The sequence below is a fragment of the Cydia strobilella genome, chromosome Z, assembly GCF_947568885.1.
Source record: "Cydia strobilella chromosome Z, ilCydStro3.1, whole genome shotgun sequence".
NCBI classification, from domain to species: domain Eukaryota; kingdom Metazoa; phylum Arthropoda; class Insecta; order Lepidoptera; family Tortricidae; genus Cydia; species Cydia strobilella.
The window spans coordinates 32,693,451-32,720,160 of NC_086068.1; the positions used below are offsets into that span (position 1 = coordinate 32,693,451).

The 26,710-nt window shown below is 35.9% G+C and overlaps 2 protein-coding genes across 2 annotated transcripts in view; both read left to right on the top strand.

Moving 5' to 3' along the window:
- Window positions 1-26,710, top strand: part of LOC134754373 (uncharacterized) — a 399,152-nt gene that overhangs the window by 257,799 nt on the left and 114,643 nt on the right. The gene's annotated exons all lie outside the window — the stretch shown is intronic.
- On the top strand, window positions 11,119-25,211 carry LOC134754116 (pre-rRNA-processing protein TSR2 homolog). Its single transcript, XM_063690193.1, has 5 exons — window positions 11,119-11,400; window positions 11,473-11,608; window positions 13,060-13,199; window positions 19,912-20,081; window positions 22,807-25,211. The coding sequence occupies exons 1-5, from the start codon at window positions 11,296-11,298 to the stop codon at window positions 23,045-23,047; spliced, it is 792 nt and encodes a 263-aa protein (XP_063546263.1). The 5' UTR covers window positions 11,119-11,295; the 3' UTR covers window positions 23,048-25,211.

A 26,710-nucleotide genomic window follows, 5' to 3' on the forward strand; every position in this document is an offset into this window, starting at 1 on the left:
GTTGACACATCTTCTCAGTCATAAAACAAGACGCACTGCCATTATCCAAAACTGCTCTGGCTATGATCTCGCGATTGTCATGCCCATATACTTTAATTAATGCAGTGGTTAGTAGTCCGACGTTTGGTTCAGATGCATTCAAGTGTGGAGTTGCTACTCGTATGCGAGCCGATAATGCAGGGACGGAGGCGGTAGCCGGCGGTGGCGACGAGGGCCGCTCGCACGAACTCGATTCGGTTTTTTGCGTGTGCTCTGTGACATGAACGAGTGAATTATGCCTACGCTTACATATTCGACAGCCTGCCTTCTTGCAATGGTTTGCATAGTGATCGCGTCGGAAGCAATTAAAACAAACTTTATAATTCGGCAGCAAATTAAGCCGCTCGATATTGCTTAACGCGAGAAACTGAGAGCAGTTATTTAAGCTATGCTCACCATTACATTTCGGACATAATTGAGACTGAGAAGTGACACAGTATTCAGTGGGTTGAGTAGAAAGCAAAACCCTATGTTTAGATGCGATTTTAGCCGGCTGAATAGACTGACCGGCGCCTGAGGCGCTCGATAACTCTAAGGTTTCAATCAAATCTGCACGATTACGCATAAAAGTCATAAAATTATCAAATGAAATAGGTACATTCTTATCAAAGCTTCCTTTATGTTCCTCCCACTCACGAAATGTCGTAGTGTCTAATTTGTTGCTAATAATATGAATAAGGAGCGTGTCCCAATGTTTGACAGGCTCGCCTAGGGATTCTAAGCATCTCAAGTTTTTATTTACGTGGTCAATAATACGTTTTAAATGCACGGACGACTCCGTGGTGATTGGCTCGATGTTAAATAGCGCAGATACATGGTTCTGAAATAACAACCTCTTGTTGTCATACCGCTCACATAAGAGTGTCCATGCCACCTCATAATTGCTCCCAGAAAACTCTATAGAATTAATAACCAAGGCCGCAGATCCTTCCAAGGATGCTCTCAAATAATGGAATTTATTAATGTTATCGATATCATCGTTCGAATGAATTAGACTTGTGAAAGTATCTCTGAAACCTAGCCAATTCTCGTATGAACCCTGAAATTTCGGTAACTGAATAGTTGGCAGCTTAACCAGCTTACGATGATTTGCACCACTTCGCGACCCACGATTGCTACATGACTCAAATTCATCACGTTTTTTATTGAAATTACTGAGCATATTCCAGAATATCCAGCCCCGCGAGAGTACAGAGAAGTAGTTGTTTTGAAACTCATCTCGGTCCGTAATGTGTGCATCCAAATTATCACTGCTGCACTCCAACTGTGTCTGTACATCGTCATAAAGTGCATACAATGCTTCAATCTTACCTGTACGCAACTGCAATTGACTAGCTTCCGCTTGAGTTAGTGACGTTTCATTCACTTTGCCTAAGTATGTAGTAAATAAGGTGAGTTGACCTTTGTAACTGCCTCTTTTGCGAACTAAATCCTTTTCATTAACCATTTTTGGGAAGCTGGTGTACGTAGACCTTGAATGTAAACAATTTATAATGCAATTATTATTTTAAAATCCCTGGTAATAATTTCTGTTTATAATTAATACAGATAAAATGAATCCACAATACAGATAAAAATATATCGAGTGGATAAACGTACCTACACGAATAACGGCACATTAACGGTCAGGTTGCGTTGACAATATCACAAACTAAACAATTACAACGAACTAAATTATAAATAAATCTGACCCATCATATAACTACCAAATAAATACACTTTAAAATAAATATTCACTAACCTGGAGTTCACTATAAACCCTACCTATTTACTACCTTACGAGTGCTGGTCCTAATTATAAATCCTAACACACTCAACACTGGCGGATTCCGATGTCCTGGTGAATTTCTTCATCACAGCCTCGGCAGTCGTAATATCCTCGCAGTGTTCAACTGGTATTTTATAGGTATTTCCCTTCTGGTTCTTCAATAAATATACTGGTTCCTTTATTTACATCCGGTTCGAAGGACCATGTTTACGGGTCTGATGGGTTTATAATAGAAATAACTCCAAATGTAAAAATATATGTGTTTAATATTTCTTGTGGAAAATGAGTAAGTGACATTTGACATGCAAAAGCACAAAAGAAGCTACATTAACTTTTATCTATATATAATATACTGCCAGCATCCGCGGAGGTGTGATTTCTTGCGAACAAGTGGTATCGTTGTGTTCGGTAGAGTCTACTGAGTACGAAATAACAACTTGTCACTTTCTAAGAGTGTGGGGGGGGATAACTGTGACGTCACAAAATCGGCAGTACAAAGTTTTTAACTTTTTTCTTTTAAACATACCATGTGGGGTACCAAATGAAAGGGCTTTGTGAGTAGATTACAAATACATAACATAGTCTAACATTTTCACTACTTGGTCTAAGAAATTATTAGAAAACGCTCAAAAATTTCACAATCCTGAGTTGATTTTGAACTGCTCTAAATTGAAAATGGCTGAATGGATTAGTCCAATATTTATATACAATGACTGTAAATATCCTCCATATTATATCTAAAAATAATTAAACAGATATATCGAAAAATAAGAAAAGTACATGAAGTTGAATATCAGTATAATTTTCGGGTCTAATGTATGTATTTATTTTGGTATTGTACAACAGAAAATTATAGTGTTATTCAACTTGATGTACTTTTCTTATTTTTGGATATACCTGGTTAATTATTTTTAGACATGATATAGAGGATATTCCCAGTCATATTGTATAATATTTGAACTAATCCATTCAGCCATTTTCAATTTAGAGCAGTTCAAAGTCAACTCTGGATTGTGAAATTTTTGAGGGTTTTCTAATAATTTGTTAGACCAACTAGTGAACATGTTAGACTATGTTATATATTTGTAATCTACTCACAAAGCCCTTTCATTTGGTACCCCACATGGTATGTTTTAAAAAAAAGTTAAAAACTTTGTACTGCCGATTTTGTGACGTCACAGTTATCCCCCCGACACTCTTAGAAAGTGACAAGTTGTTATTTCGTACTCAGTAGACTCTACCGAACACAACGATACCACTTGTCGGTAGTATACTGTCCAATCACATCGAATGGTGTATTAGGCCCTCTGGCCGCTGTACTACTACATAATATTAGGACTACTTGGTCGGTTTACAAGTAAATTATTGGTTTCTTGGAACAAAAATCTTATTGAAAATTGTAATAGCTCCGCGGCGTTTTTGGCTAAAGACGCCGGTTCGAATCCCGCCTTCACCACTGGAAGGCTTCGTCACTTTTTCTTTAATATATGACATCTATTACAGTTTTTAATTTATATATAGTAGTGTGACTACTTTAAAAAAAACACAAATCAAAATATTTAATAAAATAATTATATTTGTTCTCAAACTTGTTCAAAAATCTTATTGGTTACAAGAAATCAAACAAAAAAAATTACTTGTAAACCTTCCAAGTAGACCTAATATTATGTAGAAAAGGTTTAAAAATAATAATAAAAAACCTAACAATAAAATAAGTATCCCATCAAAAACATTACATGTAAAAAGATGCAAGTCTCGCAACGCAATTCTTCTACTACAAAAAAGTTTTGAGATGAAATGTGAAACCAAGTCGGTATTTTAGTCAGTGCCATGGTGTGTTAAAATCGTATCAATATCAGATATATTTATTTTTAACCGACTTCAAGATTTCAAAAGGAGGAGGTTCTCAATTCGGTTGTGTTTTTTTTTAATGTTTGTTACTCCATTTCTGGGCCGATTTTGAAAATTCTTTTTTTGATTGTAAGTATATACATACAGATTGGTCCCGTTTTTGTTAAAACGCAGTTCTGATGATGGGATCCATGAGGAATCGGGGGAACTCCTCAAATGTGAAAGGCATACATATAGTGATTTTTGTATTTTCATCAACAAATCTAGCATTTCCATTTAAAAGAGTGACATTTGATGAAGTAGAACTGCTGATGATGATCAGAACAGAAATATTCAATGGCGATTTGTCCTCTTCGTTATGTTTGGTAAGCAACTTAAGTTTTCAAGACACATTCTTGTCAAGCTCGAGTTCTGATGATGGGATGCATGAGGAACTGAGGGAACTCCTCAATTGTGAAAGGCATACATATAGTGATTTTTGTATTTTCATCAACAAATCCAGCATTTACATTTAAAAAAGTGACATTTGATGAAGTGGAACTGCTGATGATGATCAGAATGGAACTCTTCAGGGACACATAGTTCACGTTTGGCGATTTGTTCTCTTCGTTATCGACCCAGACCCAAACTTGGACCCGGACTCGGACCCGGACCCGGGTCTGGACATGGACCCCAACTCGGACCCGGACTTGAACCCGGACCCCGACTCGGACCCGGACACAGACCGAACTTGGGCCCAAACTTGGACCCGGACAGCCGGACATGGACATTGAACCGCGATTCTCACAGAACAAAACTATCAGAAAAGTAGGTTAGGTTAGGTAAGAACTGTGACCCTTACAGAAACGAAATGCTACAATTGCTAGAAAAGTGGGTGGTTTTACCTTCTTTTTTACATAATTAGGCAAAAGATGCTGTCTTTTTCATTTCATTGTCTGGAATCTAAGAGTGCACCATCAACAATAAGTAATCTTTCAACGGCATCCCCCATTGAAGTCGGTTTTTTTTCTTAAAAATTATTTAATACATATAATGACTTGGTCATCGCACGGCTGCATAATGACATAACATAAGGATCATCGTCAACTATATTATTTACGAGTACGGTAATTACGGTACGAGTAAAGCAGTGTGTGCGGTGCGATTGCCAAGTCATTATATGTATTAAAAAATAAAGATAACTAATATTGATACGATTTTAACACACCCTGGCACTGACTGAAATACCTGGTTTACTTGGTTTCACATTACATCTCAAAACTTTTTTGTAGTAGAGTTTGTTTTTTGTTTTGTAGTTGTGTTTTGCGTTGCGAGACTTGCATCTTTTTTCATGTAATGTTTTTGAAGGGATCTCATCTCTTTTTGTAGGCAGTCCTTCTTTTCGTGTACTCATAAGTCATACCCATGCCATGCTCATGTATACACATATCATAATTATACACATCTTCATTCATACGCACATCGTACAACGTAACGTACCTTATACTTAACCTACTAATTGTAGGAACTGCAAACGTAACTTTGTTATCGCATATATTTATATAGGATTACAAACTTACTTGTGCAGTTATTAAATTTTTAAATCGTGACTGATATTGCAGTATTTTTAAGTTTTTAATGGCTAAATACGCTAAAATCTAATTACGTTTCAAATTTGGAGCTTGTGGGTCTGCTAGAAGTACCTTAGAATTATGACGATCGTGAGTGAGTGTGTCAGTGACAAAACTAAGGAACCTTGACATGCAATGCAATAATTCTTAAACTACATATTAAAATTACATGACAGAGAATATTTCTAAATCATGTTATGCTCTATACGTTACTGAAAACTCAGCGTTCTAGCTTAACCTATCACAAAATTACAGAACGTTGAAAATGGCCTCAGTGGCTTCGAGAAAAGGATGGTACGGCCATGCCTCTTTGTTCTTTGTTTTGGCGGGGGCACGGTAGTGATGTTTATTGTTTCCAATTTGGTATACAAGATAGTAAAGCCGGTGTAAGCACTTGCAGTATCTGATTTTCTTTGAAACAAAGCTGCATCAGCCTCGTCTACTGTGACTTGTATCTCAGTCTGACCTAGAACTCTTTGGCGTTCGCATAACTGGCTTGCCAGGTTCTCAACTCCTTCTTTGACATTAAGAGCTTGAATTGAAGGTATTTCGGAGGTAAAGTGTCCAAGATCATACACATTAGGATAATTTCGGTTAGCTCCAGAAGTCCAGATATTCTTTAAAATTGACACATGAGTAATATGTTAGAGGTTTTGATAAACTCCATACTTAGACTAATTTGTAAATGCAGGCCACATGATTTCTTTTATTATTTTTCTTAATGTCACTCTTGTCATGTCTTTATATAAAAACATTGAAATAATCGATTCACAGTAACATGGTAGCAGAGCGTGGTTTATTTTAATAAAATTCATTAATTATATTGATAATGAGCGAAGAAAAATAAATAAAGTCGATAACGTGAATATTTTTTTCTAATAAGTTAGCAGTTTTCAAATTTTTTCAAAACAAATTCTAACAAAAACCGTCAATATGTCAACTTCGTCAACATGATGCAAAATTGATATTGGTCGTTTAGAAGGTAAAGAAAATAGGACAACATGGCGCTGCAAGGTACTGTTACTGCTAAGAGGTACTCCTGGAGGACTATGCTATCAACGGCACTCTAAAGTCACCAACTCAACCAGATTCAACGGCAACCGCCGCTGTCATGACAACTTATCAAGAAGCTCTACAAGAATATAATAAGTCGGATAGTGCAGCTATGCTTATTTTAATGGCTAATATGTCAGACATTACTCTACAAAAAGTTATGAGATTAACCAGTGCGAAACAAATTTGGGATGAGCTACACACCCTATTTGACGGCACGTCTGAGGATAAAAGCTACAATTTATGCTACAGTTTCTTCAGCTTTCGCAAGGATCCCCTTCACGACATGTCAATGTACATATCTAAGCTCAAAAATGTATGGCATGAACTCAAGGTCGAACTACAAAAGGACAAGCATGAACTTCCAGAAATATTACTAATTTGCAAGATTCTAGAAACACTTCCCGACTATAGTTACTTCCCGTTCTAGTCAAGCTGGATGCTTATGACTAAAAAGGATCGTAACATAGAAAATTTGACAGCTCAAATCTGCAGTTACAAAAGGTCATTGACGAATAAAGAATCTGAGACTTCTGAAGCACAAGCGTTAGTCGCACTGAATTTCACACGCAAAACAAAGAAGAAATGCGGGTATCGTAAACTTTTCGGACATAATGTCAAACAATGTCGCAAATGGATTTCGGATGGCAAACCTCCCAAAGTTAAACCATCGACAAGCGAAGCTATTATAATACAAACTTGAACCTTACTCTGATGCAAGTTGAGATTAACGGAACCTCAGAATAATGACTAAAGCATAGAAGTCGGGCAAAAATGCTTCGCAAATATGTATACCCGTACTTTACTTCCTTACGAATTAGATAATGTGCCGAAAAGAGATGCATATATGCTTGTTATTGCTCATTTACGTACGGTGTCATAAGTTTGATAATTTGCTAGGGATGTAACTGTGTCGACTTTTTATATCGATAAATTATGCATAAGTTTATGTGCCGTGTAAAAGAATAATCACGAAATTGGCAAATTGATAATAGTCTGGCTAATGAAAGTTGAACCTAAAAAAACGCGGCAATTTCAAGAAATCTGTAGCAGGCGGCTCGTTGAAATGAAATGAAATGAAATGCGTGGAAGACAAGGATTGCATAACTTTTATACTTTTTATAATTTTTATATTCTAAAAATCATTAAAAAGTATAAAAATTATGCAATCCAAGGATGCAAAGAGCCGCCTGATATGAGGATTAATGCATGTACCTAATATAGCTTTTATCTCATTTGCAGTCTACGACTCAGAACCGTCTAACTATACCTCTCGTTTTTTTATCATTAGAAAGAAGGCGAGCGATCTTAACGTGTCGTTTTATCGAAAAACACTGAAAATAAGTCACAACAAATATAATATACGATCATTTACATACTTTTGCTTTCATAAGTAAAATATTGCTATATTTATAAAAAAACTTGTCAATAAAAAGACACGTGGAAATGGTTTACCGTTTTTTCTATTGCTAAAAGACTAAGTATAGTTTCTAGTCATGTATGTACCAAATAGGAAATGAAAAAAAAAAAAAACGTTCGTGTAATATATTCTTTTTATTTAATAATAGGGAATATTACGCGAAACTCGGCGTAGGTGGCGCTACTATCACAATCTGAGGGTCTATCGCGAAACAAGAAAATCGAACTTTCGTTATCTAACATCTCTGTCACTCTTGCGTATTCGAGCGATAAAGAGGCAGCTAGATAACGAAATTTCGGATTCGAGTTTTCCGGTAGGTCCCCTGAAAACTTGTCAAAAACCTGTTAAAGGTACAGTATGAATAAGTTACTCTACGGTGCACTAAAAAAGCTAGTGCTGCACTCTGGTGGCAGAACATTGCAGTAATATCCCCTATTCCTCGTCCTTTGGAAATCTGAAATAAAAAGTTGAGTTTTCTGACCAACAATATTAATAAAAGGAACATTCATCAATGATCATTAATGTCTTTTTTATTAGGGTTCCGTACCCAAAGGGTAAAAACGGGACCCTATTACTAATACTTCGCTGTCCGTCTGTCTGTCACCAGGCTGTATCTCATGAACCGTGATAGCTAGACAGTTGAAATTTTCACAGATGTATTTATGTTGCCGCTATAACAACAAATACTAAAAAGTACGGTCCCCTTGGTGCGCGCGTCCGACCCGCACTTGACCGGTTTTTAGTATTAAACTATAGTCTGGCAAACACAATCTGTCAGTAAGTAAGAACAAAGAAAACTATAGGTACAGTCGAAGGCAAAAATATCGATCCAGACAAATGGCTTAAAAATATGTGAACACGATTTTATTGTCTGAGCGTACACATATTTTTGAGACTTTGCGAATGTATATATATTTATGCCCTTGACTGTACTCATCAATTAAAATGAGACAGATCTGAGGTCGATACATCACTATGCCAAAAATATAACCTTTCATACTTAGCAGAAAAGTTCGAAAATATATGCAAAAATCTATATAGACTTGAATGCAAGTAATAATTACATAAACAACATATCGATTTCTATGTTTAGGGTCAGGTCCTATAAATTAATTTCTTCAAAATTGAACAAAACACCGATTAAAGGTTATCGGTTCGTGCGTATTTTCTTTTCTTCCTGTATGCGATTTACAACCCTCGATCACACAAGACATTATCACAAAGGGAACTTCAAACCATTACAAATAAAAACTCAGCGCGTTTTCCAACAATGTTTCAGGAATAGCAACAATACAATTAAAATAAACCAAGATGACCGCTTATATTCCCGATATATTTCAACTAAAATAATACGACTATGTCAAGTTGTTACAGTTGACACCTACCTGTGTTATGTGTAAACATATATTTTATTTGGCTGGATTATATTATAGAACCACATAGAACCATTTGACATTTCCCTCAGTTCATCTTATGACAATACTGAAAAAAACGAAAGAACTTGCGGATTGTTGTCTCACTCACTCATAGACAATAAGTAATAGCGTGTTGTGAATACGATATCTTTTACCAAGCTTTTATTTTTGCCCGGCTTCTTTGCTTTAGTCATTATTCTGAGAACGGAACAGTAACAACCTTAGTAGATCCTGAGAATTGGTATGTCGATAATGGTGCTACAAGTCACGTGTTGCCAGCTTTCAACATTTCGATACAAATGAATACAAACGAACGATTGATTTCAAATCTACATTCGTGATTTCAAACGGTTACATCCACAGAACTAGGATGACAAAGAACAACTGTCAGGCTTTAAAAGTGCGACCAAAAATGAAATGCAAGTGTGTGCATAAATTGTCTATGTGAGATCAAAACTAGTGATGTCAAGTTACAACATATTAATAATCTATCGGTGTTTGACTGCTTTATCGACTACTCTTTCAACGTTTCTTATTAAATGAGCTAGTTAGAGAGCTAGTTGCTTCAAATGAATTATAATATGTGAAGTATGTTCCAACGGAATACCAATGTGCGGACATACTGACGAAACCAGTTCCTAAGCCAAGAACATGAATCTAGTATAACTGGATCGGTCATGAGGGGTGGGGGAAAATGACCGAACGGGATAGTCTTATGTATCTTTCAGTAGGAGTAGCAGAGAAAGCGCTGTTATTGTTTGTCCTTGTCATTGTTTCACTTTTCCACCGCTGCCACAACTGTGGTTGTGGCAAACAAAGAAGTACGTGACATGTCATGTTTGTTCGTTGCTTGTTTAATTATTGTTGTTTTGTATGAAATTGTGCTTTCTCTTATGAAATATAGTGATGTTTAGCGTTTTGAATGCTTGAACTTTGATAAAATAATGGTGAATTGATCTGTAATCGGCTGTAATAGCCGCTCTGAGCAAAAATATGAGATCGTAACCTTTCACACGTAAGTACGGTATTTTACACCTTCCTCTTAACGCAATATGTGAGAATAACATCGAAAAATTACGTTACACTCAAAGCAATGTAGAATCATATCAACGATTTCAATAAAAATATCACAATTATTTACGCAAATTAACAAAACATTATTTGTAAAATTATCCGCCCAAATTACGTAGGTAGGTAGGAGTCTGAGGTCAGCCATTTTTAAACATCTTCTTAATTTAGCTGCATAACAATCATGTTAGGGATACCAGATGAAAATATCATAATTTTATGGGTAATTTTGACCTCGAAGTTTTTTCGTACTTCTAATTTCAAAAAAATAAAATAAACAAATGTTGTGAAGATTAAATGTGGTGTACATTAATTGGTGTGATTGCGATTTGTGATTTCTTTAAATTAAAACCCATAATACATTTTATTTTACGTTTTATTTACTAAACATGTTTATTTTGTACCACCTGCGCGAATTATAGGAGGTATTTCATTGTTCATACGCCTAAAAAGAACCGCCCATTGACATTTTATTTAACAATTTTTCAATACCGTCAAACAAGTTAACTTTGCCTCCAGGGTAATCGCCCCAACGTGATATCAAATATTGGGGTAATTTTTACCAATATGGTATCCCCACGTTTATGACGTCATCTATGTCTATCCCTTACGGGCGCACGCGGTAGGCCGCATCTATAGAAATATACTAGATCTATGGTCACAAGTATAGGTTTGTCAAAGGACTGTCTCATTTCAAACATAGACAGAGAGAATCATACTATCTTTGTCTTACACTAGTACTAGCAATGAAAAGAAAAGGATGAGTATAGTTTTTTTGTTCTTATTTACTGACAATTTGGTTTGACCAACTATAATGGCCGAATTGCTAATGCTCTAAATAAATAAAAAACAACTTGTTGTCAATTGATTGGAACTGTCAGTGTCAGATGAGTTAATGATAATGAATTTCGCAAGTTTCGCACTTTCGCAAATTCGCATACAATTCATGTTATTGAGTTATCTTTCTGTTATTATTTTGATTAGAATTAGATTAATATAATACAATACAGTCGAAGATACATTCTAATAAAAATAAATATGATCATATGAATCTTATTTAATTTTTCTAAAATGTTGTATGACCAGTTTAAACCACTTGTAGACCTCGTATTGAACAATTGGACAGCATTACAGTTGGCAGTAGAACAGGGCCTGGGTGCACCGGGTGGTGAAAAGGTTTTTTAATTGATTACGTGATATAAACACTATTTTTGGAAAATTATATTTAATTCATGGCTTCTATTTCAGACTGCCCAACTCATGTCAGTTTACGTCGCCCGGTACTGCGTGGAAAACATAGTAGATATTGAAAATGTTACTGAAGTGCTAGAAGACTTGATGGACGAAGAGTTCGAAACTGCCTGCCATGATAATTCACCCAAAGGTATTGATTTAGCCCTGAGTTTATTTTATTAAGTTTTATTTACTTGTTTTGGACCTACGAACTTGTTACTTATGCAAGTAACACAGCCCATATTAAATGCAAAAAAGAAAAATTTATAAATTTACAATTATTACTACTTTTTAATTTTATTCTTAAAATTACATCAAATCAACCTGCAAAGTATTTTGATTGAGACAACACAACCCTCTTAAAACAATAGAGTTGGGATATTCTTTATACTACATAATATATGGTACAGAGTTTATATTTCAATGCTCATCCTAAAGGACATTAGTAGATGGCACTATGATTAATGGAAGATGGAAATAGCTCTTCAAGTGTCATTTATAATTATAATTTGATATGCATTTCCAGTTTAAGTTCTCACTTTGTGCCTTGATTAACTGCAATAATAGAAGTTTATGCAAATGACACATAATGAGAGGCCTTAGAGTGTGGTTTTTGTTTATTTTTAATAATGAAACGGATTGGATCACATGGACATGTAGGATGATACAAGTGTTATAATGCCTACTTGTCGCGCAAAATAGGCGCCAGTCGTCGAGTTGCGGAAAATCGCCCGAACTACAATACAATAATGCCTAGGTGCATATAATATGATTTCTACTATAGTGAAATAACATAATTTTAAAATTTAACGGGTGCATCCTATAAAAAAACTGTGGGGTAATATCAGGATACAGGATTATGAACAGCATTAGAATAACACAGACAATATGTATCATAAAGTATACCTTTTCAATACAAGTCATTTAACTGAGAGATTAGATTACAATACTAGAGTAGAAAAAGTATGTTTAAATAAACAAAACCGGCCAAGTACGAGTCGGACTCGCGCACGAAGGATTCCGTACCATTATGCAAAAAAGTCACGTTTGTTGTATGGGAGCCCCATTTAAATATTTTTTGTATTTATTCTTAGTATTTGTAGTTATAGCGGCAACAGAAATACATCATCATTGAAAATTTCAACTCTAGCTATCACGGTTCATGAGATACAGCCTGGTGACAGACAGACAGCGGAGTCTTAGTAATAGTGCCCCATTTTTACTCTTTTGGTACGGAACCCTAAAAAATGATAACCAATGGTAAAATAAAATACAATTTTTATTATCTTATCAAATGTTTTGTTAGTATTCAAATGTATTTCAACCACATTTCAACACTATTTAAATAGCAATGTTGTGAACTACATTTGATATTATGAGTTTACTGGCATTTCCATACAAACAATATTTCTAGATCCCGTAAGATGGCAACTAAATCACTGGTAACTGATAGTGATAGTCATATACATTGTGTGAATTTAGATCATTATGTATGACACCCTATCAGGTGGATAAAAAAGGGAATACATTGTAGTTGATGCTAATCATATTTCCCTTGTAAACTTAGCTTTATAATAAAAGAACTAAATACTATAATTACAGAGGTGGCAACATTACTCCTACAATACCTGGCACTGCTCAAAGAGGGTAGACAAGAAGAACTGCAAGCAAGAGTTGCTGCTATGCCTACATGTCGAAAATGGCTAAATCAGCCAGCTTGTTGTAAATCTATTCCACCACAGGTGAGAAAAGGATCACTATGACTATGTATTGTAAATGGTTGCCCATTAATTACGTGACTGGGTTTCAAAGATTTGTCTACTATAAAACCCACGATCCGTAGAAAGTATTCTAGGGTTTGTGAAGCTCAATCCAGTGGTTTGGCCCTGACTCTAATAAATGCTCAGCAAAGGCAGACTTGTTCACCTCACGATTCTTGACAGTTGCAATATGCTCCATAACTCTTTCCGCTATGGTAAGTTTCGTTTCCCCAATGTAAATGTAAGTGGAAACAAATAACGAAAGATGAAAAATCGAATATTGTGTGTTGTGTGTCGATCGGGTGATATCCCTAGTGCGAAAAATGTTCAAGTTAATAAACAAGACCAAGTGCCCGCACTTCGCGAAACTTGCGCGCCTTGAATATGTTGAACTTTGGCCAGTCTTCTCCGAGACCACTGGGACAACGCAGTCCTCGAATTTTCGCTTTTATTTTTAGTTGTAATCGTGTGTCGGTAGATGGCAGTGAATTTACTGTGACTACAAAATTTACTATGACAGTACCCCTCTATCCTATATATTCTCTTTGGTAACATCCAAGTGACCATTTTTACCCTAGGAGGATATAACCAAACGGAGTAGCCATTAACAGGCATTCCCCTCTGTCGAAAATAGTCGGCCAATGGTCATACACAATGTATGGACTGACGTTTATCTGACATGGCTATTTTGACGTTACCTCAGAATAATAACAAGCATAGAAGCCGGGCAAAAATGCTTCGCAAATATGTATACCCGTCCCTTACTTCCTTACGAATTAGATAATGTGTCGAAAAGAAATGCATATATGTTTGTTATTCCTTATTTACGTAGGGTGTCACAAGTTTTGTTTTGCTAGGGATGTTCTGTGTCGACTTTTTATATCGATAAATTATGCACTTATGTGCCATGTTTAAAAAATTATCACGAAATTGGTAGAGTTCGACCAAGAAAAGTCTGCAACGATTTTGATAGCACACGCAGTGCAAGTGTTATTTATACGTACGTCATAAGTTCATAGAAATTTGACGTTTAAAATAAAACTTGCACGGCGGCGGGTGCTATCAAAACCTTTGCAGACTTTTCTTGATAAAACTAACAAAATATATCAAGGCAGTTGACGTATACATCACCAGAGATGTACAAGATACCCTATAAAAAGTATCTAAAATACAATATACTAGGAAGTCAAATATTTAAATATCAAATACAAGATGCTTTTAGGAATGGTATTTGAAATACTATTCCCAAATAATAATATATAATAATAATAAAATAATACCTACGCATTACTAAATATAGATTTTGCATCGTGGGTAAAGCACACACGCGCGAAAACAATCTTGTATGTAAGTGAAGTAAGTAAGCCAAGTAAGTGGTCTATCACTTTTCGACTCTGTCATTATGAGTGATTGCATGTTGCCAGAGATAGATATAACTCCGTAATAGATGGATACAGTCTAAGGAAAAAACGTGCCTCGAAAATCACGAAAATTTGATTCGATCAGAGGGCGCCACTAGTTTTGGCCTACTCTCGTATAGAGGGCGTTGACGGTCTCGTTTGTTATTTATAATTTTAACGCATATCAGTGAAAGAACATGGGTCAAAATCATATAAAAATAATTAATGCAAATAAAAAAATCATTTATCCATATTTAAATACATTTTAACGTATTTTTATAAATCTTTATTTTTAGTTTTAAAGTATGTTGATAGATGGCAGTGAATGTACAGCGGTTACAAAATTTACTATGACAGTACCGCTCTATCTTATTATATCCTCTTTGCATGTTGCATAATTTTATTGTGAATCACTATTAGTAGTGATTCACAATTATGCAATATGCAATTAAAGGCCACTTTCTTGTCTGACTAAATATAAAAATGTCAGAATCATAATATCTAATTTATGTGTATACGGTTTTTGATCACTTAATTCATTCGCCTCTCTCTCAATTTCTAATCGATCTCCAAATTCAGGGACATAAATGAGAATTCATAAAGGGTGAGAATTTAAACATGTAAGTAAGTAAGAGGTAAACCAAGATCTATAATTAAGGAAAGTTCATCAATGATCATTCGTGTCGTTTTTAATATTATACTTTATATAAAGCTATGATTGTCGATAGGTTATTGTTCCGACGTCGATAAAAACACACCTCACTATGCGAATAAACATAACCTTAAAAAGTTTCAAGAAAATTACGAAAATACATTCAAATACGGTTATATTTACATAAACTGGTAATATACATTTTTATGTTTAGGTTAGGTCCTATAAATTAATATTATCAAAATAGAATTAAACTCACCGAGTTACCGGTTCGTGTGTATTTTCTTTTCTTCATGTATGTGATTTAATAGCCCTCGATCGCACAAGAGATTGTCACATAAGGAACTTTAAACCATTATAATTAAAAATTCAGCACGTTTTCCAACAATCTTTGAGGAATATAATAATAATATTTTAACATTGTTATGGCAGGTGTCCGGACATCTTTATGGGTGAATCACTTTTTTTTTGTTTTTTGATAAAGAACAAATCAAAATATAAAATTACTTCTTTTTACATTTTTATGAGGTTTTAGCATATTACATATATTGAACTTTCATATTTCAGGAGTTGCCGCGGACTTTTATGATTATTATATTGTTTAATATGACCACAAAGTTAATTTGAGGTTTAAAGTGGTCCCCTGGGTAACTATGGATAATTCAATAAAATTGCATGTTGAAAAAAGTGAAACCAGTGCAATGTATACATAAACACGTTTTTGTTAATTACACATGTAAATTACGGCAAAATATTATATAAGTACAAAATTACAACAAGTAGTTATGTCTCTTGAGTCACTGTTGACAAGAACATAAAAAAACTTTTCTATTAATTAGTAATAACCAATACTAATAAGACAAACATCATAACTTTGAATTCTCCCTTTGTTTTAAACAAAATTAATGTTAAAAGCTGAGGTAAAACTGTAACGATTCCATACAAAAAGATTTAAAAAATGTAATTTATTTTTGGTGACATGTTGGTCACCCAAGAGACAAATCGATGGTTCAAGAGACTTTTAAAATGGAACAAGCTTGATTTATATGGTCGTATGATATATTTTTTGGGATTTTTTCATATCATCATAGAGATCATTAAGAGCAGCTTGATTGGGAATCAAATGAAACAAAATATTACAATAGAAAAATGTATTATCAAAGTAAATAAAATCAAAAGCATGTCGAAACTACCATAACCATGGCACTGAGAGTGTTTGGAATGTGTAGAACGGCATATGGCAAAACATGGGGTTTAAGCCCAAAGGTACTGAGATGGATCTATACCATGATGGTAAGACCTATCATTTTATACGGATGCCTGGCATGGTGGCCAAGGACACTAAAGAGCACATGCAGGGATGCCCTTATGAAAATACAAAGAACGGCATGCATGGCTATTACTTGCGCGTTTAGAACGACGCCAACAACGGCGATGTAAGTACTGCTAGACCTCCCGCCGCTACACCTAGTGATACAATCTGAGGCGCGGAAATCGTTACACAGGTTGGCTTTGACAGGCCTCTAGAGCGATAGCAAGCCAAAAACTAAACACACAAATATGGAATGTGACAATTTCATGAAAAGGATTACGAATATGGGCTGCGGTAAGATGCAACCCAATTTTGTGTTCCGTAAGAAATTTAATGTTAAAGTTCCAACAAAGGCTGAACGGACTGAAGGTCTTGAAGCACCAATTTCTGATGAAAATGATATCATATGGTACACAGATGGGTCCAAGACAGAATCTGGTACTGGGGCAGGCATTTATGCAAATGACTTTAGTAGTAGCATAAGCATGGGCAATTACGCCACTGTCTTCCAAGCCGAGACATACGCCATAATTGTCTGTGTGCATGAGAATATAGTTAGGCAAACCCAAGGGAACAATATCTATATACTTAGCGACAGTCATGCTGCACTCAAAGCGCTTAAGGCGCCCAGAGTGGACTCTAGACTGGTATACAATGGCATCCAAGCTCAGAACAAGCTTGGAAGGCAAAACAAATTGCAACTGGTATGGATCCCAGGGCACGAGGGATTCATAGGCAATGAAAATGCAGATGAACTTGCCAGCCGGATCTGCAAACAACTTTATAGGTCTGGAACCATTCGTGGGGCTCTCACAGGGAACCATTACAACGGCTATCATAGACTAAGACCAAACATCAGAAAGAATGGGACAGTTTGACAGGTCTAAAGCACTCAAAGCTCTTTATACAAGGGGTAGACTCTGGTTGGAGCAAAAAGCTTTGGAAACTTAGCGAACGACTACAAATAATAACGGGGGTGTTTACTGACCATTACGGGGTCAAGGGAATCCTGGCCAAGATGGGACACGCTGACAACACCGATTGTCGTATGTGTGGCGAAGAGGAAGAGACAGTAGAACACCTTATGTGTGAATGTCACGCCCTCGCCAGACAAAGAGTGAAGGACTTTGGAACCGGTTATCTGGAACCAAAGGAATTCAAAACCCATGAGCTCCATCATCCGGCATAAGGAAATGCTGGGAAAAGCTTTTGAGTAGCGGACGGATCTTTCCTAGGGGGTAACTGCACAAAAGATCCCTATGGGTCGAAGTGTAACTTCGAGAACACGATTAGGATTTTTCTTGTTTTGCATTACATTCTTTTTTCTTAGTTTTCATATTATTTTAGCATTGTAGTGTTCTTTTGGAGTCATGTCTTTCACTAACTTCTTTGCGTGATAACATTCTCTTTTCTTCTTTTAATATTCCTAATATTTCTCCGGGTCCTTCTTTTTTTGTAGCGTCTCTGTATTTCGGCGGCTGACAATGGCATTTTCGCTGCAATGAATGATTAGTATGAGCAAACAAGCAATGAAGAGCGATAGTAGCAGGGTGATTTGAGCATACAACTTTTAAACAGAGTATTCTGAAACGTACCATTTAGTTTTTCTCGGAATGTTCTCGGAATGACAATCAACAATTACCGATAACATTTTGGTGAAGAGAAATATCGTGAGGAAGAAGTTTCCAATCAAGCGTTATTTTCGGCCAGCGTGTTAATTAGAGTCCATTCCCTCCTAGGCATGAGAGATAAGAACAACTATAGGCTAATTATGATGAATAAGCACGCTACCATAAAAATATATTCAAAATAGGCAGTGAAAAATGAAATGATACTTGATTCGTAATAAACACAATAGAAAAACAAAAAAGTAACATTTTTTTGATATTGCAGATTCATTTACGTACTATAAATAGTAGTAATTCAATAGTTTATTGTGCCTTTATTCACTCAAACCTTGCAAAACAAGTAAATGTCTCATGGCTTACCAAGATTGTCTCTTGGGTCACCGAAAAAGTCAGCTAGGGAACAGGTGACTCAGAAGACTGTGTTAATACCAGATAGATGCATAATTAAAATAAAAGATTAAACTAATTAGGTTGCTCATGAATATTAAACCTCAGTGCCATGTATTAAACTCTAGTTTAAAGCCAAAAAAACATTACGTAGAATCGCAGTAAGTCAGGAGAAACGGAATAAAGCCATCTTACCAGTATCAGAGCTCCGGACGAAATGAACGATGCAACTAACTGCCGCTGTAATGGCGGACCGACTTCACGTGACACTCAGATCGGTTTTCTATTGGACGAGCCAAGTTAGTGCGGCATCACGACATTTAATGCCTACTTTTGTAACTTGGCCTTGTAACAAATTAAATCTCTTTTCATTTTGTATAAGTGTCCAAGTCGCTCAGACGCATAGTTTCGGAGATATAATCGAAAAACCGAAAAATTGAACCTTCAAACCACCCTCTCCCCCCCAGCACCAGGGTTACGGCCGGGGACTTTTGATATGTTCATATCCTAACTAGTCTAAACAAAGCTACGAAGTTAAAAATTGTGTTCCTTGGATTTCCCTCTATACCTTCTTATTGCTTGGCCTACCCCCAAAGTGGCCCCCGTGTTTAAAATTAATATGTTTACGTTACATGTCCATCTTTGGGTCACAAACTTACATATGTGTACCAAATTTCAACTAAATTGGTCCAGTAGTTTCGGAGAAAATAGACTGTGACAGACGGACAGACAGACGCACGAGTGATCCTTTAATGATCCTATAAGGGTTCCGTTTTTTCCTTTTGAGGTACGGAACCCTAAAAATCAGCAAGATCTCAGCAAGATGACCACGAAACATTTGAGCTAATTTAATACGACTATGAAAAGTTGTTACAATTGAAACCTACCTGTGAAATAACGAACATGTATTTTATTTGGCTGGATTATATTACAACCATTTGACATTTTCCTCAGTTCATTTTGTGACAAGCCTGAAAAAAACGAAAGTACTTGCGGATTGTTGTCTCACTCACTCTAGACAAAAAGTAATATCGTGTTGTGAATACGATACCTTTTACCAAGCTCTTATTTCTGCCCGGCTTCTATGCTTGTTATTATTCTGAGGACGACCTATGCATTTGACGTTCCCCTTCCCCGCAAAAATTGGCACTTTTTTGTATAGCAAATTACAGACGTGGCGGGAAATAGGCGTGATTATAATATGTATGTATATGTGTTTAATTAATGTTTTAATTAAAATCCCAAGTTTTAATTTAAAAAAAGTAGAATAGTCTCAATGACATGAAATGTTTGACAAAAGACTTACTTTTTATAGAGTCACGGCAATCCGGATGATGACACTACTAGCAGCAGCGATGAAGATGACCTTTCAAACAAACCATTGAATGGCAAAGGATCTTCATTAAACTACAACACCGAACCTGAAGTAGTGGACAAAGAGAAAGGGCCAGTTCGGACTGTAGTGAGAACCAGAAGAAAAAAGGAGTAAGCAGTAAACTATCTTGGATTTTAAGTTCAAATAACATAAAACAAAGGCTTCTGTAGAAATTAATTTAATTCATTTTTATTAAGTGTAAATAATGTATGGTAGGGCGCGATGTATGTATGATAAACGTAATGCGGCGTAATGTATGATAAACCCGCGGATACAAAGGAATTTTTATCATTAACCCCCTTATTCATAAAAGTTTACGGGCCTGATTTAGTTAAATTATGTTTTATCCCTTTCTTACAAATACATAAGTCAAAATGACAGATAAAGACAAACGATTCATAGGTAATTAAGGTCAGTAACGCGTTTATGAATAACGCTATTAGTCTTATATAGATAGATAGAATAGTTTGGTATTGAAGTGCGCCGTGCGGTGCGCCCTGAGCTTATGTAACTCCTTCTCAACACGGCTACTAGTCTTATATAGATAGATAGAATAGTTTGGTATTGAAGTGCGCCGTGCGGTGCGCCCTGAGCTTATGTAACTCCTTCTCAACACGGCTACTAGTCTTATATAGATAGATAGAATAGTTTGGTATTGAAGTGCGCCGTGCGGTGCGCCCTGAGCTTATGTAACTCCTTCTCAACACGGCTACTAGTCTTATATAGATAGATAGAATAGTTTGGTATTGAAGTGCGCCGTGCGGTGCGCCCTGAGCTTATGTAACTCCTTCTCAACACGGCTACTAGTCTTATATAGATAGATATAATAGTTTGGTATTGAAGTGCGCCGTGCGGTGCGCCCTGAGCTTATGTAACTCCTTCTCAACACGGCTACTAGTCTTATATAGATAGATATAATAGTTTGGTATTGAAGTGCGCCGTGCGGTGCGCCCTGAGCTTATGTAACTCCTTCTCAACACGGCTACTTCGACACCAAAAAGGATTTAGAAATTCGATCTTTAGGCTCCACCGTATACCTACTTTACTAACGAATACAAGTAGGTACTAGAATAGCTTAGGTACTGAACCACTATTAAACCTAGAGACCGGTCCCCTATTCCCAAAGAGTAAAGTAAGTATTATAGCAAAGATGATATAATAAGATAGAGCGGTACTGTCATAGTAAATTTTGTAACCACTGTAAATTCACTGCCATCTATCGACATACTTTAAAACTAAAAATGAAGATTTATAAAAATACGTTAAAATTTATTTAAATATGGATAAATGTTTTTTTTATTTGCATTAATTATTTTTATATGATTTTGACTCATATTCTTTCACTGATATGCGTTAAAATTATAAATAACAAACGAAACCGTCAACGACCTCTATACGAGAGTAGGTAAAGCTAGTGGCGCCATCTTATCGAGAATCAAATTTTCGTGATTTTCGAGGCACGTTTTTTCCTTAGACTGTATCCATCTATTACGGAGTTATATCTATCTTTGATTATAGGTAAAGAGAGCCCGCTTGAAGCATTTTATGGAACATCATTTGAAAGCACCATCCCTGATTTGCTCCCGAAACTAACTATGTATGTGTGCGTGCACATCTACATATACATCCGTACGTGTACTTTCATCCTACATAATAATATTAGGTCTACTTGGGCGGTTTACAAGTCAATTTTTAGGGTTCCGTACCTCAAATGGAATAAACGTAACACTTATAGGATCACTCGTGCGTTTGTCTGTCTGTCTGTCCGTCTGTCACAGCCAATTTTCTCCGAAACTACTGGACCAATTAAGTTGAAATTTGGTATACATATGTAAGTTTGTGACCCAAAGACGGACATGTAACGTAAACAAATGAATTTTAAACATCGGGTCCACTTTTGGGGGGTAAATATTTTTATAATTTTTATATATTTTTTTATAATTTTAGGATAAACAGTTTAGAAGTTATTCAAGAAAATAGGCAAAAATTTACAATTCCCCCCCCCCCCCTTTATCTCCGAAACTACTGGGTCTAAAATTTTGAAAAAATACACAAAATAGTTCTTTACCACACACACACACGCAGATCACCGGAAAACCTATTAAAAATTGCAGTCAAGCGTGAGTCGGACTTAATTACTTAGTTTTTGATCCGACCCCTACGGGTTTTTTAAAGACGTTTCACATAAAAAATACATTCTTTAAATTGTGTAATGTCGGAACCCTTAGAACGCTAGTCCGACTCGCACTTGGCCGGTTTTTTTGTTTGATTTCTTGTAACTTAACAGTACACGCTGAAAACATTGATGATCTGGTATCAAAACTGAAAGTGGTTTTCTGCAAACGGAATGCTCCTCAACCTAGACAAAACAAACATTGTGCACTTGGTTAAGGCGTACTGACATATCCCAGCTAAATATCAAAATAAATAATATAATGTACTCCTTTTATTTGCACACTACATTAAAAATAAAACAGAATTTGAGAAAATCTTAAAAAATAATATAGTTACATGTAAAAAATCCGCAACGCAGGCTTCGTCAGGTGGCCACAAATGCAAATCAGCAACAGGCTTCGTAATTATTATTTTTTGTTTAAATAAAATAACCGTCACGAATCGTACCTGGCCCCCATGTCCCCATGTCCCCATTACGCTGGCAGCGTTACCGCGCTGAATGGCCAACGAGATCTGTTGGACCAGGTACGATCCGGACCGAGGGTCGCACCCCCTGTCCCTCAGCCACCGACCCAAATCCCTCACAAAGTTCCTAGCCTCCACAGCCCAAGGTCCCGCAGTCTCGACTGCAACCGGCACAAAGTCGTACGTTGATTCCAGGGCAGAGTACTTGGGATGCTTCATTTTGGCGGCATACTCCGCGGCAGTACCAGCAGACCTGACAGTGAGACTCAAGTGGGACGGCGCAAATGTACTCACGCACGTTGCATCCCACAAGAGGCATCGTCCCCTCTGCCATGGAACCAATGTCAGACCATCAGGCCTCTTGCATCCGTGCGGCACAACCCTGGAGGGTCCAAAACGCAAGGAATATTGGCCGACACCAAAGCCCTGCGGATGACATCATTGATGGCATGATGCATGGATAAACAACCCGCGCACTTCATCAATGACAGCTAGGTGACACTGACAGTTGACATCGTTTTTTTGTCTATCTCATCAATTAAATCACGTGCACAGGCATTAGTGCCTGATCTGCTATTAAATTTCTCAAACGTCATCTCGGTCACTTAAAAAAAATATATAATAAATAATACGAAATAAAAATAAAAAGCTGCATTTCCGTGATCGTTATGACGAATAGGTACTATCGGATAAAAATATAATTTGCCTAAGACTTTACCTACCCAATAGGCTATTTGACTAATTTTTGAAAATAGTTTTAATTGATTGTTTATGACGTAATAATTACACTACATTGATATTTCCGTGAAATTTCCTGTATTAAATATAAAAAAAAAACAATGTTAGTTTATTTATTTTGAACGCGCCTTAAACGCTGTTTTGCAAAGGGGTAATCACGTGACACGTGTGACGTCACACGCGAGTAAACTCAGTCAATGACCTTAGTAAATCTTATGGTTTATGTGCATTGAATTGATTATTTCACTGTAAAATGGTATATAAATGGTGTATAGTGCCGCAATGTTCAAGTACGACTATAAAAAATTCAGATAAATTGTTTGTTTCCGTTCCAACGAATCCCAAAAAAAGAAAAATGTGGTTAAAACTAGCGCGAAGATACCCAAAGAGCATTTTAGCGCATACAAATGTTTTTATGTGTGAAGACCACTTCGATGTAAGTAATATTTAACTGTAAATAAATATGGTAGTTAAAGCAGCGGATTTTGTTGTATTTAACGAAACAAGATCATGGTATTTAATGTATTACTACATAACCTCAAAACATAGCTCTTTCAGCATTAGTAGGTAGTTAGTAGCATACTTTTTCTTTCAAACTAAAGTGCAGTATGGAGATACTATTCTCGTCATCGTATTCTATATATATATCGTCGTCGTATTTGTATCATCGAAATAGAAATGTTTGTAAATAAACAATTTCTACGTATACTCACACAGCTGTTTTTACATTTCTAAGTTCCGCAGCATAGTAATCCAGATTATCTTTAAAGAAAAGTGCAACCATTAATGCGTCTATGTCTGGTAGGTTACCGCTATCAGCTTTCACATATTTCGGCTCCATTTTGAGATTCTTATGAATATTGTGCTACTAGATATACGGATAAATCGGAATATATCAGAAAACTGTGGAACAATAACTAAAATTAACTAAATACAAATAAAACGGTTAAAACACTCAAGGCAATCAAGAATGTTTACCCGCGTGTGACGTCATTCGAGCGTTGACCAATCACAGAGCGTTCACGTCCCTGATAAAATTTCAAAAAATATTAAATTTTCTTTCGTTTATATTCCAAAAACTAAACATAATTTACTACATTCAAATATAGTGAAATATACTTTATTAGTTTATTATCTTTCAGGATGACAGCAATTCGTTATATATTTTTAATGTTGTCAAATACCCTATTGTACATATTAGCAGCGTGCCAGTATGTCAGGTCTAATCTTGGTAGGTATAAAACTAACTGTAGCCGCGGTGAGAACAACCGCAGGCAGCCAATGTTGATTGCCCCCGTCAAGCGACTCGCTAAGCTCAGGAGTTCACACAATGTCTTTGGGGCCAAGATCTACAACTCTGTCCCGACTGATATAAAGTCAGCGAAAAGTGACAATGAGTTTACAAGGAAACTCTAATCGCTGCTAGTCGCACAGGCAGGCTACAGCGTAGACGAGTTTCTTCGTGGAGCTCATTACCTAAAACGTTTTCTAAACATGTAATATTAGGTATTATTTACTGTGTTTAATTAATTATGCGTAGTTTGAGATTTTGTTGTAAATGTTTATACATTTATAGTTCATGCTTATGCAAATGTTAGAATATGTAAATATTATTAGTATTGTAATCTCACTATGTACATAAATATGATTGTAATGTAATCTACATTAATGATTGAAATAATGATTTTACCAATAAATAAATCAATCAATCAATGATGATTCAGCATGTATGTAATCGAGTTTCTTATTATTCACTATTTTAACTATTTTTATAAAAAATAATAAGCGCCAGAATAGGCCAATTTGCCCAGAAGATTACCTAACAATGTTGTCCTATAGATGAATAAACCAGTATAAATAATAGCTACCAGTATAAATATGTAAAACAGAAATAATGTAAAATTTTCTTAGTATTATAATTTATAAAGATAAGTTTTTTCATAGAAACTAATGAATTAAATTGTCTGAATAAAGCAAGATGACTATAGTTATTTGTGCAACAAGAGAGGAAAGTTGGTTTTTCTTGCGAGTGTTTATTTTGAGTCCCGAGAAAGCGAAAGATTCTTAGGTAGAATCTTGAGCGTAGCGAGGGACTCAAAAACACGAGACGTAAAATAACTTTGCTCTCGTGTTGCACACATAATTTTTCACCTCAGTAGTGAGAACATATTAAAGGTTAAAATATATTTCGAATTACACAGAATATACAGAAAAAAAAAAGTATTATAATGTGTACGATACGATAAGATACGATACGAGACGAGACGAGACAAGACCGGACCGGACCGTACCGGACCGTACCGTACCGTACCGTACCGTACCGTACCGTAGTATGAAGTTCATGGCCTTCACTAAATTAAAAAGCTACATTGTTTCACTCCCTGGAGTGAGGAAAGTCGCACTTGACGAAAGTAGGCTTGTTCGAGCTGCTGAGGTGAAAAATATTTTTTTTTATAGATAACTTGCTAAAATAGGAACCAATAAAATTCAAATTTTGGTCATAATATGGGTGAAATAAAATGGGTAAGTAAATAATGAAATGTTAATTTTTAGGGATAATAGGTAAGTTAAAAGTTATATATATGTCGCAGTAAGATAGATAAAGCCGTTATATAGTAATAACCCTAGGGATATAATTATATGTCGTAACATAGTTATACGAAAGTGATTCATTACTATCTTACTGGAAATATAACTATAATACGTCTTTAGTTTAGTGATATAGTTATATTACTGGATTAAGTTTAGTGAAATAATTGTAGGTAGGAGTGTGGCCGTGCGGCGAAGGTATAGTTATATAAACGTACAGTTGTTAAAACTACGTAGTCAAGTAGTGGCTACGTCCATATCGTTTTTTTTAAAGTTAAACCGCGATGCAGCGGTAGATTTCGCTGTTTTAAGGATTTGAAATTTGATTTTATCAGAATCAATAAATAGGTTAGGTACCGTAGTATAATTTTTTCTACTCGTCGAGTATAATCTGTGTATTACAACTTCATATGCAACACTACAACCTTACTCTTTTCAACGTTGGATAGTCTATGGCACTTCCGACTCAAGCATAAGAATTTTATCGATACGGTTTAGTCAATTATAAAAAATTTGAAAATAGAACTTCATACATTTCGATAAAATATTTCGTTTAAGGAGACTGATTCAATGCAAATTAGCCTACTTAAACACGCTGCTGCGTCGCATCTGCTTTGTGATTGGTTGGCCAACAAAAACATTTTATTTTATGTTGTAGTAAAACAATTGCTTCATAAGTCAGAAACGTGCATGTGACACCCTTCATATAGCAACATCCATACCCTACGAAAACAGCTTAGCGTTGCTTGTTAGTCTCCATAGGCTACGGTGG

Excerpts from the sequence above, each read along its gene's own strand:
- LOC134754116 (XM_063690193.1), top strand. The coding sequence starts at position 11,296 with ATGTTGTATGACCAGTTTAAACCACTTGTAGACCTCGTATTGAACAAT. Across the intron at positions 11,609-13,059 it reads CCATGATAATTCACCCAAAG|AGGTGGCAACATTACTCCTA; the intron begins GTATTGATTTAG and ends CTATAATTACAG. Across the intron at positions 13,200-19,911 it reads GTAAATCTATTCCACCACAG|AGTCACGGCAATCCGGATGA; the intron begins GTGAGAAAAGGA and ends TACTTTTTATAG.